The following is a 20,938-nucleotide window of genomic DNA, read 5'->3' as shown; positions in this document are numbered from 1 at the left end:
CAGGCATGCCCTTTTCTCACTGCTACCATCGGGGAGGAGCTACAGGAGTCTGAAGACCCACACTCAGTGTTTCAGTAACAGCTTCTTTCCTCCACCATTGGATTTCTGAATGGACAATGAACCCATGACCACTACCTCACTGTCCCTTTGGTGTGCTATTGATTGATTTTGTAATTTATAGCAATCTTCTATCTTTGTTCTGTATTAATACTGCAGAACTGCAAATCTCACATCATATCAGTCTTTGATGATATCTCTGATTCTGAAACCATTTCAGTCAGCACCGGAGGATGGGATCGAAGTTGGGTCTGTGAGGTGCCTCCCGTCTCCACACCCAACCTGGTCGTTCCCCTGTGTTCAATAACTCTCACTGATCCTCAGCCAGCACCCCTTCAAATTTAGTCTTCTTAGTCTCAATTTCAGATCTGTCATCCTCTGTCATGCCCACTGACTCTGACACTCAGAGTTATCAAGCACTCCAGCACTGGAACATAATGTTCAGCCCATCTGGTCATATCCGAACTCAATGTTCAGCCCATCTAGTCCTGTCCGAACTCAACGTTCAGCCCATCTAGTCATGTCCAAACTCAACGTTCAGCCCATCTAGTCTATGTCAAACTATCATTCTGCCTAGATCCATCGACCTGCACCCAGACCATAGCCTTCCCTATCCCTCCCATTTAGATACCTATCCAAACTTCTCATTAAATGCTGAAATCAAACCCACATTCACCCCTCATGTTCATCTTAAGCATTTCACCTTTCACCCTTAACCCATCACCTCTAGTTCTAGTCCCACCCAACCTCAGTGGAAAAAAACCTGCTTGAATTTACCCTACCTGTACCCTTCTAATTCTGTTACCTCTATCAAATCTCCCCTCATACTTCTACACTCCAGGGAATGAAGTCCAACCTATTCAAACTTTCCCTATAACTCATGTCCGAAAGTCCCGGCAAGATCCTTCTAGATTTTCTCTGCACTCTTTCAATCTTTTTCACACCTTTCTCCATCTATTCCAATACTGACGGTAGTCCTGTTCCCTGGTATTCCAACCGTGCCCCTCCCTGGGGGGACGTGGATTCACCTACGCTGCGCCCTTGAGGTACCTCCCGCAACCTCTCCTCCGCTGTCAGCTGAACTCTGTGCTGGGCCTTCTTTGGGCCGCTTGGTTCCAGGAAGCACAACAGAAGTGGCAGTTGTTGTTGTCGCTGGCCAGAGGTCCGTCCCAGAGTTATTGGTAGCGAGTAGGGTGGGGTTGTTACCACAGGGACCAGGGTGGGGGTGGAGTGGAAAAAGGGAAGGGGCAGTAGAAACAGAGACCAGGGGGCAGCAGGGTACAGAGGGGGAGAGCAACATGAGGCAAGGCGGGTGGTAGATAGAGATAAAGAGAGAGGTAGGAGAGCGGGGGAACAAGAGAGAGTTGGAGATGGAGAGGGAGAAAGAAGAGTGGGGGGAGGGAGAGGTGGAAAAGGGAGAGAGAGGGTGGAGGGTAAAGAGAGAGAGGGAGAGAGAGCAGGAGAGGGGGAGAGAGGGAGGATGTGGGGAGAAAGATGGGCAAGAGTTTGGGGGGTAGAAAGAGGGGACAGAGAAAGGAAAGAAGGAAAGGATAAGGGGGTGGAGAGTGAGGCAAGAGAGAAGGTGACAGAGACCTGGGGGATGAGGAGGAAAGTGGGAGAAGGGAGGAAGACAGGGAAAAGAGAAAAGAGGGAAGAGAGAGAGAGGTAGAAGTAGAGGTGAGGAGAGAGAGAAAGTGGGAGAAAGAGGATGGGGTGGGGAGAGTGGGAGTGAAGAAGAGGGGGAGAGAGAGGGAGGGAGTGGAGAAGTAGGAGTGAAGAGGGAGGAAGGGGAGAGATAGGGAGAGGGGAGGGAAAGGGATGGGTGATATGCCACCCCAGCCCCTCCAAGACGGAGCCCCGGTTACAGTCGTATTTCTGGTCCAGTTGACATCTACGTGCCAGTAATCCAGAGACCGGGGCAGCGCGAGGCTGTGTTACCATCTCCAGCGTTGACCCTGTGGGTGAGCAAGAAGGAGGTGTGATCGCATGCCCCGAAGTGACGTTCTACTTTACCGTCTGGGATTTTAGAGGATGGGAGAGTCCTGGAGCGGGATGAGGGTTCCTAAGAAACTCTCAGGGGTGCGTGATCGGAGATCAGATGATCGGGGTTGGGGGTGGATCTGAAGGAGGGATGTGGGCACATCAGTTCTATGTGCCCATAGGATTGCAGGTAGAGCGTCTTTTATTAACAGGACCCTTCCCACCCCTCATCCTTCCAGACTGATGCCAATGGGGGTTCTTAGAAACTCACACAAGAACAGACTCTTGGGCAAACTTTGTGTTGGTGTTAGACCTGACCGTTTAATTGTTAATTTTCTTTGCAATTTAACAATTAGTTACCTGCTTATATTTTAAGTGGTTTTTATACCAGTTTAATATGCCATTAGTGGTTATACAAACTTCTCTCTCTTTCTCTCTTCTCTCTCTCTCCCTTTGCTCAGTAGACCTCTACCACTGTCTGTCCAATTTTCCTCTCGCAACAACACCATCATGAAGCAGCAAGTTTTGAGCTTCTTTTCAGACCTAAGATAATCTTGGATTGAGACATTAGAATTCAACACCGGCTGTTCAATGGTCCTCTGCTCCTGGCTAAAGTGTGACCCATCTTACTTCACCTGGAAGTTCCCCAGATGTAGCGTCCATGAGAGAAAAGGAACTGACCATGGAGCCTCATGAGGCCGAGGAAGTTCCACATGTCCCTTTTGAGCCTCAGAAATTTTTACAGGTACTCCACGTCACTGCTTGGTATGGCCCGTGACCATAAGAAACTGCAGAGAGTTGTAGGTATAGCTCGGAAAACGGCCCCCCATCCAGGGACTCTGTCTACACTTCCCACTGCCTCGGTAAAGCAGCCTTTATAATCAAAGTACCCACTCATCCCAGACTTTCTCTCTCTCCCCTCTCCCATTGGGCAGGAACCTCATAGACCAGGCTCAAGCACAACCTCTACTCTGATATCAGACTCTTGAACAGTTCCCTAGTGCTATAAGGGAGGCTCTTAGCGTATTGGAGTCATTATAGCACAGAGACGCCTTTCAGCCCATCTACTCCTTGACAAACTGTTATTCTGCCTAGTCCCATCGATACCCCTCCCATCCATGTACCTATCTAAACTTCGCTTACATGTTGCAACTGAACCCACATCTACTACTTCCACTGGTTCCACTCGTTCCACTCTCTCCATCCTCTGAGTGAAGAAGTTCCCCTCACGTGCCCCTTAAAAATATTTCACCGTTCATCCTTAACCTCTAGTTCTAGCCTCACTCAACTTCAGTGGAAAGGTAAGTTGCTTGCATTCATCTTCTCTACACCCTCATAACTTGTCTACTTCTTTCAGATCTCTGGTTCATTCAGGTTGTTATAGCTGGGAGTGGTAATGGGGAGAAGTTCCCACTACCTATTAAATGCTCCTTATGTGGGCATTGCAAATAGCCTCTGACAACCGAGTCCGGTTTTGGCCATAACGTGTCCCTTAGGTACTAAGCCCAGCAGAATCACTTCTACTGACTGGAAAAGGGGCAAAAGCGGGTTACTGGTGCCTTAAAACCAATCGCTTCAGGCAGATGGGGCTTATCAGCCAAGGTTGGCAGCTTATCTAGGAGAAGGGAAACTCTAACCTCAAACCTCCACTGCCTTGTGGCTGTACCCACTCATGGGGGAGGCTTTGGGAGTAAACCCCGAGGGAAAAGTTCGGAGCTGGAGTCCCCAGGACAGTCTTAAGTTGAGCTCAATGCTGACTGGCAACTGTGTCAGTCTCTGACGTTCCTTTGTGTTCATCAGATGCGTGGAGAGGGGGAGCATGCTAAACGGACAACAGCTTGTTCTATATATTGTACTGCCCAGGCTTGCATATCTAGACAACTAGGATGATCCTGACCAATGGAGGCCTTAGATCAAATCATTCCCCTACAGCGCTCCAGGGAGTAAAGTCCTAATCTATTAAACCTTTCTCTATAACTCAGGTCCTCAAGTCCTGGCAACTTCCTTATAAATTTTCTCTGTACTCTTTCAATCTTCTTTCTCCATCTCCGCCAATGCTGACCACAGTACTGACAATAGTTCATGTGACCATAATAAACCAACTCCTATTCCAATTCCAAATCTTTATATGTGTCCAATTGACCAGCTGTCTTGGCTAGCAAGTGATCTACCCTTCCCTAGCAGAATACCCATAGTTCCTGAGGGTCCAGAGAGGACAGAGGGGAATCCCGGACGCCATCATCTCGCCTCTCCTACCCCCAGATCTCCTGTTGCCTGCCCACGAGGTGTAGGTGGGTGGGATCATTAGCCAGTGCAGGGGAGGAGTACATACACTGAGGGTGCCTGTCCTGCTGTACCGGAGGGCGAGTCTGAGGCAGATGGCCATGGCAAGGGAGAAGATGGCCAGCCCGAACGCGGAGCCCAGGACGTGGAGGCCCAGGTGGTAGAACTCGTGGAGTGGAGGATCCAGGCAGACGGGGGACACGCCGTAGGGGTAGGGGAAGCGGACCGCATAGCCCAGGTAGCCCAGCCCGCTAGCCCCCGCGTAGGAGAAGTAGCAGAGTGGCCCGATCAGAACGGCCATCAACTCCATGGTGAACTGTACAGCAGAGGTCACTAAAGTCATCAGGGCAAAGGTCAGCGTGGCTCCAGGCTGCCAAGGGAAAGAGACATCAGTCAGGAAAAGTGACCATGCCGTCCCTGACCCCTCCTTGGCACCCTCCTGACCTTTCCATAAAGTCTTCCTGACTCCTCCATAAACCCACCCTGACGCTCCCTGACCCTTAGATAACCCCTACTTAACCCTTCCTCAAACCCTTCCTGACCCTTGCATAAACCCTCCCTAACTCCTTCCTGCCCTTCCATAACCCCCCCACAATCAATGAGACCATAAACCATACAACATAAAAGCAGAATTAGGCAATTTGGCCCATCACGTCAGCTCTGCTATTCCATCATGGCTGATTTATTGTCCCTCTCAACCCCATTCTCCTGCCTTCTCCCCGTAACCTTTCGCGCCCTTAATAATCAAGAACCTATCAGCTCCACTTTAAATATACCCAATGTCTTGGCCACAACTGTATGTGGCAATGAATTCCACAGTTTCATCAAATACTTTCTGATAAGAATGCATGTCCCTCTATTCACTCCACATCCACTCTGTCTGTAACCACTGGTCCTGGACTTCCTCACTATAGGACACATCCACTCTGTCTGTGTCTACTGGTCCTAGACTCCCCCACTGTAAAACACATCCTCTTCATGTCCACTCTATCTAGTCTTTTAAATATTTGATAGGTTCAATGAGAATCCCCCTCCCCCCTTGTTCTCCTAATCTGTTTCCAATCTTTTTTATGCTATGGGCCACTACCATTAACTGAGGGGTCCATGGACTCCGGGTTGGGAACCCCTGGGGGGATTCTATGTTCTTCTGCAGACTCCCTGCTTCCTCAACACTACTTGCCCAATGTTCATATTGTCTGCAGACATGGTGACAAATCACTACACTCCTGAACCCCTTTTTGACACTCTTATTCAAAGTTTTGTCCCAGTCAATGTTTTCATGCTTTACTCTGAAGTTTGATCATTACCAGAGATCGTGAGCTCTCCTCCCTCTCAGCCAACACCACCAGTACTCCAACGATGAGAGCCTGTTAACGAGAGGGGCCGAGGTTTGAATTCACACGGTCATTCACTCTTATTCCCAAATGCGTTCAACATTCCTTCCGGCCCCTCGTCAGACGCTCTCTCACCCTGTCCCCGACACAAAGCCCTGATTTATTCAAACTTGGAAGAGAGTCACAATCTGGGGGGGGAGGGGTAGTAATGAGGGAGGGTCACACTGTGGGAGGGGTGGTACTGAGGCAGGGTCACACTGTGGGGGGGTGGTACTGAGGGAGGGTCACACTGTGGGAGGGGTGGTACTGGGGGAGGGGTGGTACTGAGGCAGGGTCACACTGTGGGAGGGGTGGTACTGGGGGAGGGGTGGTACTGAGGCAGGGTCACACTGTGGGGGGGTGGTACTGAGGGAGGGTCACACTGTGGGAGGGGTGGTACTGGGGGAGGGGTGGTACTGAGGCAGGGTCACACTGTGGGAGGGGTGGTACTGAGGCAGGGTCACACTGTGGGAGGGGTGGTACTGAGGGAGGGTCACACTGTGGGGGGGTGGTACTGGGGAAGGGGTGGTGCTGAGGCAGGGTCACACTGTGGGAGGGGTGGTACTGAGGGAGGGTCACACTGTGGGGGGGTGGTACTGGGGGAGGGTCACACTGTGGGAGGGGTGGTACTGGGGGAGGGGTGGTACTGAGGCAGGGTCACACTGTGGGGGGGTGGTACTGGGGGAGGGTCACACTGGGGGAGGGTCACACTGTGGAGGGGTGGTACTGGGGGAGGGTCACACTGTGGGAGGGGTGGTACTGGGGGCGGGGTGGTACTGAGGCAGGGTCACACTGTGGGGGGTGGTACTGAGGCAGGGTCACACTGTGGGAGGGGTGGTACTGAGGGAGGGTCACACTGTGGGAGGGGTGGTACTGAGGGAGACTCACACTGTGGGGGGTGGTACTGAGGGAGGGTCACACTGTGGGAGGGGTGTTACTGAGGGAGGGTCACACTCTGGGAGGGGTGGTGCTGAGGGAGGGTCACACTGAGGGAGGGGTGATACTGAGGGAGGGTCACACTGTGGGAGGAGTGGTACTGAGGCAGGGTCACACTGTGGGGGGGGTGGTACTGAGGGAGACTCACACTGTGGGGGGGTGGTACTGAGGGAGGGTCACACTGTGGGAGGGGTGGTACTGAGGGAGACTCACACTGTGGGGGGGTGGTACTGAGGGAGGGTCACACTGTGGGAGGGGTGGTACTGAGGGAGGGTCACACTGAGGGAGGGGTGTTACTGAGGGTGGGTCACACTCTGGGAGGGGTGGTACTGGGGGCGGGGTGGTACTGAGGCAGGGTCACACTGTGGGGGGGTGGTACTGAGGGAGGGTCACACTGTGGGAGGGGTGGTACTGAGGCAGGGTCACCCTGTGGGGGGGTGGTACTGAGGGAGACTCACACTGTGGGAGGGGTGGTACTGAGGGAGGGTCACACTGTGGGAGGGGTGGTACTGAGGGAGACTCACACTGTGGGAGGGGTGGTACTGAGGGAGACTCACACTGTGGGGGGTGGTACTGAGGGAGGGTCACACTGTGGGAGGGGTGGTACTGAGGGAGACTCACACTGTGGGGGGGTGGTACTGAGGGAGGGTCACACTGTGGGAGGGGTGGTACTGAGGGAGACTCACACTGTGGGGGGTGGTACTGAGGGAGGGTCACATTGTGGGAGGGGTGTTACTGAGGGTGGGTCACACTCTGGGAGGGGTGGTACTGGGGGAGGGGTGGTACTGAGGTAGGGTCACACTGTGGGGGGGTGGTACTGAGGGAGGGTCACATTGTGGGAGGGGTGGTACTGGGGGAGGGTCACACTGTGGGGGGGTGGTACTGAGGGAGGGTCACACTGTGGGAGGGGTGGTACTGAAGCAGGGTCACTCTGTGGGGGGGGTGGTACTGAGGGAGACTCACACTGTGGGAGGGATGGTACTGAGGGAGGGTCACACTGTGGGAGGGGTGGTACTGAGGGAGACTCAAACTATGGGGGGGTGGTACTGAGGGAGGGTCACATTGTGGGAGGGGTGTTACTGAGGGAGGGTCACACTCTGGGAGGGGTGGTACTGAGGGAGGGTCACACTGAGGAAGGGGTGGTACTGAGGGAGAGTCACACTGTGATGGGGTGGTACTGAGGGAGAGTCACACTGTGAGAGGGGTGGTACTGAGGGAAGGTCACACTGTGGGAGGGGTGGTACTGAGGGAAGGTCACACTGTGAGGGGGTGGTACTGGGGGAGGGTCACACTCTGGGAGGGGTGGTACTGAGGGAGGGTCACACTGAGGGAGGGGTGATACTGAGGGAGGGTCACACTGTGGGAGGAGTGGTAATGAGGGAGGGTCACACTGTAGGAGAGGTGGTACTGAGGGAGGGTCACACTGTGGGAGGGGCGGTACTGAGGGAGGGTCACACTGTGGGAGGGGTGGTACTGAGGGCGGGTCACACTGTGGGTGTTATAATGGCCAATTAACGCACTGACCCCACACATCACTGGGATATGGGTGGTAACCACAGCACCTGGGGAAAACCACTCAGTCACAGGGAGAATATGCAGACCCCACACAGACAGCGTCAGAGGTTGGGATTGAACCGAGATCTCTAGGGTTGTGAGGCGGTGGCTCTATCTGCCGAACCGCGCTGTGCCCTACAATTTGGGTAATTTGTACCTCACTTCTGTTTAGCCCATGATGTTTGATATCCTGGCAGTGTAACCCAGTGAAACTATGAGAATCTCACAGGACTCCAGTCATTCCAGCGCTTTGCCTATACAAATAAATCTCATAGTTCACCAGGACTTATTATAATTCACCTGTACTAAAAACTTCTATAGTGCACCTGAACGTAATAACATTTACCTGTATGTATTATCATTCACCTGTACATATCAACCCATAGTGTACCTGTATGTATTGACCCATAGTGCACCTGCACACTTCAACCCATCGTGCACCTGCACTCACCAGTGCTACACTACAACTGTAATTATTATCCTCATAACTCTCCTGTGCTTATCAGCACCGTGCTATGCCTGTACAACCTCTGTATTCCACTTGTAGTTGTCAACTGTTTACTGTGACTGTCCTTATCAGTACTGTAGTGCGCCTGTACTTATCAGTTCTGAAATTGCTGTTGTACTCCACCTGTACTCATTGACTCTGCTCTGCACCTGTATTTATCAACACTACGCTCCGCCTGTACTTATCAACTCTACACTGTGCTTACTGGCATGGGCTGAATGTGCTGCACTTCTCCATAATTCTGTGCACTGTGCCTGTGCACATCAACACTGTGCTGTGCCTGTACTTATCAACACTGTGCTGTGCCTGTACTTATCAACACTGTGCTGTGCCTGTACTTATCAACACTGCGCTGTGCCTGTACTTATCAACACTGCACTGTGCCTGTACTCATCAACACTGTGCTGTGCCTGTACTTATCAACACTGTGCTGTGCCTGTACTTATCAAAACAACGCTGTGCCTGTACTCATCAACACTGCGCTGTGCCTGCAGTTATTTACTCTGCATTGTGCCTGCACTTATTGATAACCGCTCTGTACCTATACACATCAACACTGCGCTCTGCCTGTACTTATCAGCACCACCCTGTGTCTCTAAGTCGATGCCTGGGTCCTGAACTGCCTGAGAGACAATGTAGGAGTTGTTCCCACACCCCGTCAATAGAGAGCCGGGACAGTAGACTGAAACATCTCTCTCCTACCAGGGCTCCATTCCAGATGGGACCAGCAATCTGTACGCTCCATCCTGCAAACCATGGCTTGTAGTAAAAGACCGGGAAAAAGCTGATGATCCCCAGGAAGATGCAGGTCGTTCCAAGGGCAATGAGGGATCTCCCCACATGGACAAATCGGCTGTTCATTCCTCCCTCTGTCTCTTCAATGAGCTGAATTTCAACCTGTGTTTATAGCAGTCCCATGGTAACCATCGCCTGGTAACCAGGTCGTAGCAGCTCACTGTCACGTGACCACTAGCACCAGGTAATCCAATGCCAAAACTATTTGTGGAAACTAGGTACTGACAGCTCACTGCTATGGCAACCACTGTCTGGTTGCCAGGTCTTGACAGTTCACTGCCCTTTAGCAACTATCACTGGGTGTAATGTAGTGAAGATTACCAGGCAACCAGGTCCTAGCAGCTCACTGCCCTAATGCAAGTATCACTGGGTAACCAGGTCCTCTCAGCTTATTGCTCCTTAGCAACTATCACTGGGTGATCAAGTCCTTCAAGCTCACTGCAGCTTGACAACAATCGCTGGGGAACCTGGTCCTCTCAGCTTACTGTTTCTTAGCAACTACCATTAGGTGACCAGGTCCTCTCAATTCACTGCACTTTGGAAACTATTACTCAGTAACCAGGTCCTCTCAGCTCACTACACTGAACAACGATCACTGGGTAACCAGATCCTCACAACTTACTGCTCCTTAGCAACTGTTGCTGGGTAACCAGGTCCTCCCTGCTCACTGTACCTTGGCAACTATCTCTGAGTAGCCAGGTCCTCCCTGCTCACTACTCCTAGGCACCTATCATTGGGTAACCAGGTCCTCTCAGCTCACTGCACAGTAACAACTAACACTAGGTTAATCATAATGTTGTGAGCAGGGCAGAATGGATCAAGAGGTGGGAAACGGGACCTGAAAATTTTGGAAGATATTGGAAGAGGAGAACGGGTATAGGGAGGGAGGGATGGAAGGAACACATACAAAATGCTGGAGGAACTCAGCAGGCCAGGCAGCGTTTATGGAAAAGAATATAACTGATGTTTCGGGCCAAGATCCTTCATCAGGACTGAAAAAAAAGGAGGAGGAATCAGAGTACAACAAGGAACACAGAGGAAAATGTGGATTTATTAAAAATATATTGGGAGAGAGTACAGGCAACCATGGAGTTAATTACTGCAGCCCGACTCTTACTGACCCACTCTGCTGAGAGCCAAGGACAGACAGGAAGCAGGAAGCCTCTGCTTGTCAACTTGAAGAACTCTGGAAATGAGATCTGTCTCTGACACAAGTGTCCTTGACTCTAGCCTGTAACACGTCCACCAGCATAATCCTGGCACCACTCTGGCGCAGAAGGGGGTCTAAAAGACCATAGAGCTTTGAACTTTGGCAGAATTCTGACTGGATCTCCAATAAATGGTGAACAGCTCTCTATTCTCGTGACTGTGTGGCCAGGCACAGCTCAAATGCCTCCTATAAATTTGTTGATGATACAACCATCGTTGGCAAAATCTCAGATGAAGACAAGAGGGCGTACAGGAGTGAGATATACCAGCTAGTTGAGTGGTGCCGCAGCAACCTGGCACTCAATGTCAGTGAAACCAAAGAGATGATTGTGGACTTCAGGAAGGGTAAGACGAAGGAACACATACCAATCCTCGTAGAAGGATCAGAAGTGGAGAGAGTGAGCAGATTCAAGTTCCTGGGTGTCAAGATCTCTGAGGATCTAACCGGTCACAACATATCATTAGGTTTCAGGAGATTTGGTTTGTCAGATAAAATACCTGAAAACTTCTACAGATGTACCATGGAGAGCATTCTGACTGGCTTCATCACCGGCTGGTATGGGGAAGGGGTGGTGTGGTGGGTACTGCACAGGATCGAAAGAAGCTCCAGAAAGTTGTAAGGTTAGTCAGCTTCATCTTGGACGCTAGCCTCCATAGCACCCAAGACCTCTTCACCGATCGGTGCCTTAGAAAGGTAGAATCCAATATTAAGGACCCCCATTACCCAGGACATGCCCTTTTCGCATTGTTACCGCCAGGAAGCAGGTACAGAAGCCTGAAGCACACTGTCAGCAATTTAGGAACAGCTTCTTCCCCTTTGCCATATGGACTCTAAATGGATATTGAAGCCCTGAAGACTATCTCTCCTGTTAAATTTCTGTTTTTGCACAATTACTTTTAATTTAACTATTATATATATACTTACTGTAATTCATTTGTGTGTGTGTTCTTTACGTGTATGAGTGTGTGTGTGTGTGTGTGTGTGTGTGTGTGTGTGTGTGTGCGTGTGCATGTTTGTTCTGTGTGTGTGTGTGTGTGTGTGTGTGTGTGTGTGTGTGTGTGAGAGTGTGTTTCAATCCGGGCAAGAGGTAACCTCTCAGAGCATCTGGGCTGTGGATTGGGATAACGGGAGGTGTACAGACCCCATGGACGGTCCCTAGCTTGGCCTTGAAGGGAGAAGGGTTGGGCATTGCACTGGAAAGGAAGGGGGACAATGCTAGAGTCTGAAGATGTGGGGAGGGAAAGGAGGACAAGATAGAAGTTGATTGGTGAAGTCAGATGGGTGGGGAAGGGGTGAAGTAAGAAGTTGCGAGGTGACAGGTGGAAAATGTAAAGGGTTGAAGAAGATGGAATCTGACAGGAGAGGAGAGTGGACCATGGGAGAAAGGGAATGACTAGAGGGACCAAGAGGAGGTGATCGGCAGTTGAGGATGGAAGGTAAGCGGAGGGGGTGGGGGAGGCAGACTGGAAAATTGAAGAAAAGGGAAGGTGGAAGGTGAAAATGACCAGAATTTGGAGAATTTGCTGTTCATGCCGTCAGGTTGGAGGCGACCCAGACGGGATATGAGGAGTTGCTCCTTCTCTGGAGAATGGCGTCATCATGGCCGAAGAGGAGGCCCTGGATCGAAACGTCAGAGTGGGAATGGGGTTTGAAGCGAAATCCTGCTTATTGCAAATGGCGTGAAGGTCCTTGACCAAGCGGTCCCCCAAACTACATCGGGTCTCGCCACAGGAAGAACCAAACGGTATAAAACAAATCCTTAATGCTCGTGGTTATGATATTCCACGGTGAGGAGATACAAGAACAACCACAGCCCCATTGCCGCATTGCCCTCACATTGCTGTCGCGATGTGTGCTGATAATATCGGAACCCAGAATGGGCCTCACCCACAGAGACATGGCTGTGGTTACACTGAGCCTCAGTGTGACCCTCAGCACATCCCCCGGCACCCTGGACTGAGACAGTCAGCAGAATTCCCTGTCCATTGAGGAGTCTGAACCCCAGCAGGGGCAGCTGGGGAATTTAAGGTCAATAACTAGATCAATTTAGCGACATTAAAATGAAGAGCAAGTAAACATGAAACCAAAAGCTAGTGGGAAAATCTCCATAAGACCATAAGACATAGGAGCAAAATTATGCCATTTGGCTCATCACACCGGCTCCACTATTCCATCATGGCTAATTTATTATCCCTCTCAACCCCATTCTCCTGCCTTCCCACAATCCTTGACGCCCTGACTAATCAGCAACTTATTAACCTCTGCTTAAAATATAACTAATAACTTGGCCTCCACAGCTGTGTGTGGCAATGAATTTCACGGATACACCACCCTCTGGCAAAAGGAATCCCCCCTCATCTCTGTTCTCAGACTGAGCCCTCTGGTCTTAGACTCTCTCACTGTAGGAAACATCCTCTCCATGTCCACTCTATCTAGGCCTTTCAATATTCCATAGGATTCAATAAGATCTTCCAAACTCCAGCGAGTACAGGCCCAGAACCATCAAGTAGATAGAGAAACAGTTAATGTTTCATATTCCCTCTGCAGTTTCCATCAGCATGGCCGAGTTGGGCCAAAGGGCCTATTTCATAGTTGTATAACTCCATCGGGTGGTGGGCTGGAGATACGTCTCTACCAAAGGAGATGTCAGGTGCTCTTTCCCCCACTAGCCTCCAGATCACCCTAGGGCAAGGTGTAGCACTTGCTTAGTCCCCTGATCAGCGTCACATGAAGCCATGGGAGCAGGTGATGGATGGTCATACGAGCAGCCGGTGTATGTCACAAGTCCTGCTTATGTGACAATTGACACCAGGTACACAATCTCTGAAGAGTATTGATAATGGCTGGGGTCACCCGTCTTGTAAAGACACTGCTCAGAAGAAGATAATGGCAGACCGCTTCAATAGTAAAATTTGCCAAGAACACACATGGAAAGGCCATGTCATATAACACTGGACATAACGATTGAACGATAACTCTATGCTTTGACAACATGAACCACTTTAACTCTGTGAAGACAGCAGAATGGATCCAGAATTCTTCTTCAGTCTCACTGCTTTGCTGTTAAATGATTAATTTTGGAATAAACAATATGCCTTTCTTTCTGAGAATGACTTCAGATTCTGAGTCAGTAAATGTCACATACTCAAGCCTCTCCCCATGAGGAGTTTGTTTTCCACGCACAGCGCCAGTCTTACCTTCGGACCAATCAATACGCATCCGTCGCTATGATCTTTCAAACATAAATTTTCAGGATATGGGTGTTGTTGGCAAGGCATTTATTGACCATCCTTTATTACCTAGAGAAGGTGAAGGTGGGCATTGAGCCGTCTTCTAAAAACGCAGCAGTCCTTCAGGTGAAGCTACAGCCATGGCCCTGTTAGGATGGAGAGAACATTTCTAGGAGATATAATTCAAGAAATGTGAAAGAATTGAAAAAAAATGGAGATAAATTTCAGGACGGTGAATAACTCTAGAGGGAACCTGCAGGTGGTGACATTCCTTGTGTCTGCTGCCTTTAGCTTTAGGAGAGGTGGGGAATTTGGGAGGAGTTGATGGAGTCGCTGTCCAATTAACTGCTGAATAGTCCAGACCTAATGGGTGAGAAACTTCAGTGCCAGAGGTGAGATACCCCAGTCTAAGAGGTGACATATTTCAGTGCTAACAGGTGAGATATTCCTGTCATAAGGTGGTGGCTGGGAATGGACTCAGACACTGGACGCAGGACGCAGACACTGAAGTACTAGGGACAGGACTAGGATACAGGGTGAGGGCTAGGACATGGACATGAAAACCGGGAACCCGGAACAGGACTGGACAAGAGAGCTAGGAGCCAGGGCTTGGACTCCGAGCCAGAGATTGGACAAGGACCCAGAACCTGGGTCTTGCCTCTGGCTCGGACCCCAGAACTAGGCAAGGACGTGATTTGGCTGGCAGGCATGACGAGGCTGGAGTCTTCAGGCTTGAGACGAGGCTGGAGACCAAAGAATTGAGGCGAGGCTGGAGACCAGAGACTTGAGGCGAGGCTGGAGACCAGAGACTTGAGGCGAGGCTTGAGGCTAGAGGCTTGAGGCTTGGGGTCTTGAAGCTCCTCCTGGGCAGGGCACGGATCTCCACCCAACGGAGGCAAGAGACAGGAAGGGACAGAACCAACCGCAGGGTAATGGCAATATGGCCTGGCTAACCCGGCAGAGGCAAGGGACAGGAAGGGACAGAACCAACCGCAAGGTAACAGCAAGACGGCCTGACTTACCCAGCGGAAGCGAGGGACAGGAAGGGAGCTAGGTACAGGGTGGCTCCAAGACAAGACTACAGGCGAGACGAGGCAAGAGTTACCGGCAAGACAAGGTAGGGCTTCAGGTGAAGAACCAGAATGCAGGGGAAGGGATACAAGGAAGGGAATAATCCAGCAGCCACGCCCTGGTCTCTGGAGGTATTTATTCAGCCAGCCCCAATGAGAATCAGCTGCCTCAATTAGTGCTCAACAGGAACAGAAACATGGTAGACAGGAAAACCTGGAGCAAGGGTCAATGGACCAGACCGTGAACCAGAATGCGGACTTCACGGACCAGACCATGACAATTCCAGGCTAACAGGTGAGATAATATAGTCCCAACAGATGAGATACCCCAGTCTAGCAGATGAGCTACCCCAGTCTAACAAATGAGATGTCCCAGTGCCAATAAGTGAGATACTCCAGTCCCAACAGGTGAGATAACCCAGTCTAATTGCTGAGATAATACAGTCTAAACTGAGATGCCCCAGTGGTAACAGGAGAGATTCTCCAGTGTCACAGGTGAGATACCCCAGTCTTACAGGTGAGATGCCCCAGTCTAACAGGTGAAATATCCCAGTCTAACAGGTGAGATATCCCAGTCTAACAGGTGAGATATCTCTCTTTAACAGGTGAGATATCCCTGATTAACAGGTGAGATATTTCAGTGCTAACAGGTGAGATATACCAGTCTAACAGGTGAGATATCCCAGACTGACAGGTGAGATACTCCTGTCTAACAGGTGAGACTTCCCAGTCTAACAGGTACAATATTCCAATGCCCTAGGTGAGATCCTCCAATGCTAACAGCTTAGAGGTGTATAAGATGATGAGAGGCATTGTCGTGTGGATAGTCAGAGGCTTTTTCCCAGGGCTGAAATGGCAGGTTTAAGGTGCTTGGGAGTAGGTACAGAGGAGATGTCAGGGGTAAGTATTTTATTCAGAGAGTGGTGAGTGTGTGGAATGGGCTGCCAGCAACAGTGGGGGAGGCGGATACGATAGGGTCTTTTAAGAGACTTTTGGATAGGTACATGGAGCTTAGAAAAATAGAGGGCTATGGGTAACGCTAGTAATTTCTAAGGTAGGGACATGTTTGGCACAACTTTGTGGGCTGAAGGGCCTGTATTGTGCTGTAGGTTTTCTATGATCACATCCAGTAAAGAATGAAACCCATCATACTGTGTCAAAAAAACACAAGCTGCTGTGGAACTGAATGGGCCGGGCATCATCTGTCGATATTTGGGGTTTAGACCTTATTTGTTTTTTACCCTGGATTGCACCAGCTGCAGTTGCTTGTGCTTTGTCCCGTGGGAAACTACTGGCTAAACTTCCAAAGCAAGTCCCTTGGCCTGTCCTCCTGTTCCTATTCAAATCCATAATCTCTATGCTCAGAATTCCAGGAGTTTAGGCTTGATGCATTGATCCATTGTCAAGGGAGAATCTGCAGATGCTGGGAATCTGAGCAACACTCACAAAATGCTGGAGGAACTCAACGGGCCAGATAACATCTATGGAAACAAGCATAGTCAACATTTCAGTCTGAAACCTTTCGGCAGGGCTGCAGAAAGAAACAAGAGCTTTTTTCTGGAGTGTACAGGAGTGAGATATGCCAACTAACAGAGTGATGTCGCAGCAACAACCTGGCACTCAACGTCAATAAGACGAAAGAGCTGATTGTGGACTTCAGGAAGGGTAAGACGAAGGAACACACACAAATCCTCATAGAGGGATCAGAAGTGGAGAGAGTGAGCAGTTTCAAGTTCCTGGGTGTCAAGTTCTCTGAGGACCTAACCTGGTCCCAACATATTGATACAATTATAAAGAAGGCAAGACAGCAACTATGCTTCATTAGGAGTTTGAAGAGATTTGGTATGTCAACAAAAACACTCAAAACTTCTATAGATGTACCGTGGAGAGCATTCTGACAGGCTGCATCACTGTCTGGTATGGAGGGGCTACTGCACTGGACCAAAAGAAACTGCAGAGAGTTGTAAATCTAGTCAGCTCCATCTTGGGCACTAGCCTACAAAGTACCCAGGACATCTTCAGGGAGCGGTATCTCAGAAAGGCAGCGTCCATTACTAAGGACCTCCAGCACCCAGGGCATGCCCTTTTCTCACTGTTACCATCAGGTAGGAGGTACAGAAGCCTGAAGGCACACACTCAGCGATTCAGGAACAGCTTCTTCCCCTCTGCCATCCAATTCCTAAATAGACATTGAACCCTTGAACACTACCTCACTTTTTAAAATATACATCATTTCTGATTTTTGCATGATTTTTAATCTATTCAATAAATGTATACTGTGATTATTTATTTATTTATTTGTCTTCTTCTATATCATGTTCTCTTTCATTGAACTGCTGCAGCTAAAGACAACAAATTTCATGACACATGCCGGTGATAATAAACCTGATTCTGATTCACGCAGTCATGAGGAAGGCATCCAGCAGCTCTACTTCATGATTAAGCAGGTTTGGTATGTTACCAGAGAGCAGAGAATTTCTACAGCTGTACGGTGCGGCTGATTGCTTCATGGTCTGGTGTGCAGATTCCAGTGTACAGGATCACTGGAGGCTGTAGAAGTTTGTAGACTCATCACGGGCACAGCCCTCCTCACCATCACGGACAACTTCCAGAGGCGGCTCACTCTTCTGGTTATTACTATCAGGGAGGAGGTGCAGGAGCCCGAAGGCACACACTCATCCTTTCAGGAACAGCTTCTTCCCCTCCACCATCAGGTCTCTGAGCTGACAATGAACCCATGAACAAAGCTTCACTTTTGCACTCTTTAATCGTTTATTTACTTGTAACTTATGGTATTTTTTCTGTCTTGCACTGTACTGGTGCTGGATAACAAATTTCACAACATACATCACTGACAGTAAGCTGAGAGCCAAGTAGTGTTTTCAATGGGCTCAACAGGTACGTTTAATGTCAGAGAAATGTATACAATGTACGTTCTGAAATTCTTTTTCTTCACAAACATACACGAAAACAGAGGAGTTCCCCAAAGAATGAATGACAGTTAAACATTAGAACCCCAACCCCCTCCCCCCAGTGTTTTGATTAAATGGTTAGATTTTAAGGAGGAAGAGAATTCAAAACTTTAAATTCTTTTGTGTTATCATATCAGAGATTCTGCCCCAGGTTCACAACATACGTGCCATTATAAAGAAGGCATGACACGCCTCTGTATTCTTAGAAATCTGCAAGGATCTGGCATGTCATCGAACATGTTGACAAAATTCTATATATGCACTGTGGAGAGTATTCTTACTGATTGCATCATGGCCTGGTATGGAAACACTAATGCTCGAGGATGGAGAAGGATACAAAATGTTGTGGATACAGCCCAGCCCATCAGAGGAAAAGACTTCCCCACCATTGAGCACATCTACAAGGAGTGCTGCCACAAGAAAGCAACAGCAATTATCAAGGATACATACCACCCAGGCCATGATCCCTTCTCACTGCTGCCATCAGGAAGGAGGTACAGAAACCTCAGGTCCCACACCACCAGGTACAGAAACAGTCATTACCCCTCAACCATCAGGACCCACACCACCAGGTTCAGGAACAGTTATTACCCTCAACCATCAGGTCACACACCACCAGGTTCAGGAACAGTTATTACCCCTCAACCATCAGGTCCCACACCACCAGGTTCAGGAACAGTTATTACCTCTCAATCATCAGGTCCCACACCACCAGGTTCAGGAACAGTTATTACCCGTCACCATCAGGTCCTAAGCCACCAGGTTCAGGAACCGTTATTACCCCTCAACCATCAGGTCCCACACCACCGGGTTCAGGGACAGTTATTACCCCTCAACCATCAGGTCCCACACCACCAGGTTCAGGAACAGTTATTACCCCTCAATCATCAGGTCCCACACCACCAGGTTCAGGAACAGTTATTACCCCACAACCATCAGGTCCCACACCACCAGGTTCAGGAACAGTTATTACCCCTCAACCATCAGGTCCCACACCACCAGGTTCAGGAACAGTTATTACCCCTCAATCATCAGGTCCCACACCACCAGGTTCAGGAACAGTTATTACCCCACAACCATCAGGTCCCACACCACCAGGTTCAGGAACAGTTATTACCCCTCAACCATCAGGTTCCACACCACCAGATTCAGGAACAGTTATTACCCCTCACCCATCAGGTCCCACACCACCAGGTTCAGGAACAGTTATTACCCCTCAACCATCAGGTCCCACACCACCAGGTTCAGGAACAGTTATTACCCCTCAACCATCAGGTCCCACACCACCAGATTCAGGAACAGTTATTACCCCTCAACCATCAGACCCCTGATCCAGAGGGGATAACTTCACTCAGGCCAACACTGAGCTGACTCCACAAATTATGAACTCACTCTCAAGGATGAAGTTAATTCTGTTGTGGTTATTAATCTATGGATTATTAAGTATACCTGCAAGAAAATAAGTCTCAGGGTTGTGTATAGTGACATGTGTCTACTTTGATAATAAATTTACTTCTGAACTTTGAACTTTGAACTCATTCTCGGTATTATTTATTTGTTTATTTATGTATTTATGTATTGTATTTGCACTGTTTGTCTTCTTTTGCACATTGGTCGGTCTTTGTGTGTGGTCTTTCATTGATTCTATTGTATTTCTTTGTTCTACTGTGAAGAAACATAGAATTTGTGAATTCTGAAGAATACTCTGAAAAGTCTGCAAGAAAATGTATCTCATATATACTTTGATAATAAATTTACTTTGAAGCTTAAATTTTTGAATATCAAAAGATGGATGAGAGGTGTGAAGGTTCAGGGAGGGAAGGCAGGGCTCAGGCAGGCAAAGGCACAGATGTCCGTGGAGAAATGACAGAAGAAAATGATCTCCTATGTTTCAGAGAAGGTTCGCTAGAATTATCCAGTGTACAGAGGGGTAAATGGAAGTCAGATTCTTTCATTACTGTCACAGATACCACAAGATATCATCATCATCATCTTCATCATCAGGCGCCATGAGTGCTACTATTGTCATCGTTGTCACATTGTCATCATTGTCACATTGTCATTATTGTCACATTACTGTGCTGTCACATATACCACAAGACCCCAAGATATCATCATCATCATCATCAGGTTTCGTGCCCAGTTTGAGCTTTGACTGCCATGGCTCACACACTCCTGATTCAGGTCAAGTGGATTAATTCATCGGTATTCCTTTCCAGTTCTCTGGCTGCTGTCTCCATCATCATTTGTCTTTGTCTTCCCTCCAATCTTTCCCATAATCAATTTCTCACAAGATATAGGAGCAGAATTAGGCCATTTCTGTTCTACCATTTCATCATGGCTGATCCATTTTCCCTCTTACGCCCAATTCTCTGTCTTCTCTCTGTATTCCTTCATGCCCTGACCACGAACCTATCAACCTCTGCGTTAAATATACCCAATGATTTGGCAATGAATTCCATAGATTCACCACTCTCTGGCTAAAGAAATTCTTCCTCATCTCCGTCCTAAAAGGACGAGGTACAGTGAAAAGCTTTCTTGCATACTCTCCGTACAGATCAAATCAGTACACAGTGAACGGAGTGGATTATGAAAGGGTTTTCTGCTGGTGGGTCCTCAGGTGGCTGTAGAGGCCACATATTCTGTTGCAGTTTGGCCAAGATTAAGTGGAGGCCATAGTTAGTGGTTGGGTCTTTTAGTTGTTCAGTCTTTCCTTTCGCACTTCGACAAGGATCATGGTTGTGAGTTCCTGAGATGCTACCTGAAGTGAGGTCCTGGTAGGGTCACCTGTGGTGGTAAGATCAGAGGAGTTTCCAAGACAAAGAACGATCCAACCAAGACCTCTACGGTGGAGCTGGTGGAAGGTGATGACACATCACAATGGCAGTGGAAATGGAAGAAGGCAGCAGCAGTGAATGGACCCCAGTCATCGCGGATGCCATTCCATTGGAGCCGTGCATCAGCAACCCC

The 20,938-nt window shown here is 49.1% G+C and overlaps 1 protein-coding gene across 1 annotated transcript; it reads right to left on the bottom strand.

Annotated features, from left to right (window-relative positions):
• Positions 1–1,000: 1,000 nt before the first annotated feature.
• On the bottom strand, positions 1,001–12,595 carry LOC134345054 (transmembrane protein 212-like). The gene is made up of 5 exons (XM_063045187.1): positions 12,533–12,595; positions 9,394–9,588; positions 5,628–5,687; positions 4,370–4,690; positions 1,001–2,012 (listed from the first exon to the last, which is right to left on the bottom strand). The coding sequence occupies exons 1-5, from the start codon at positions 12,593–12,595 to the stop codon at positions 1,992–1,994; spliced, it is 660 nt and encodes a 219-aa protein (XP_062901257.1). The 3' UTR covers positions 1,001–1,991.
• Positions 12,596–20,938: the final 8,343 nt, after the last annotated feature.

The sequence above is a fragment of the Mobula hypostoma genome, chromosome 4 (assembly GCF_963921235.1).
Source record: "Mobula hypostoma chromosome 4, sMobHyp1.1, whole genome shotgun sequence".
NCBI classification, from domain to species: Eukaryota; Metazoa; Chordata; class Chondrichthyes; order Myliobatiformes; family Myliobatidae; genus Mobula; species Mobula hypostoma.
Note: the sequence above shows the minus strand (reverse complement) of the source record. Positions and strands in the feature narration are given on the sequence as shown.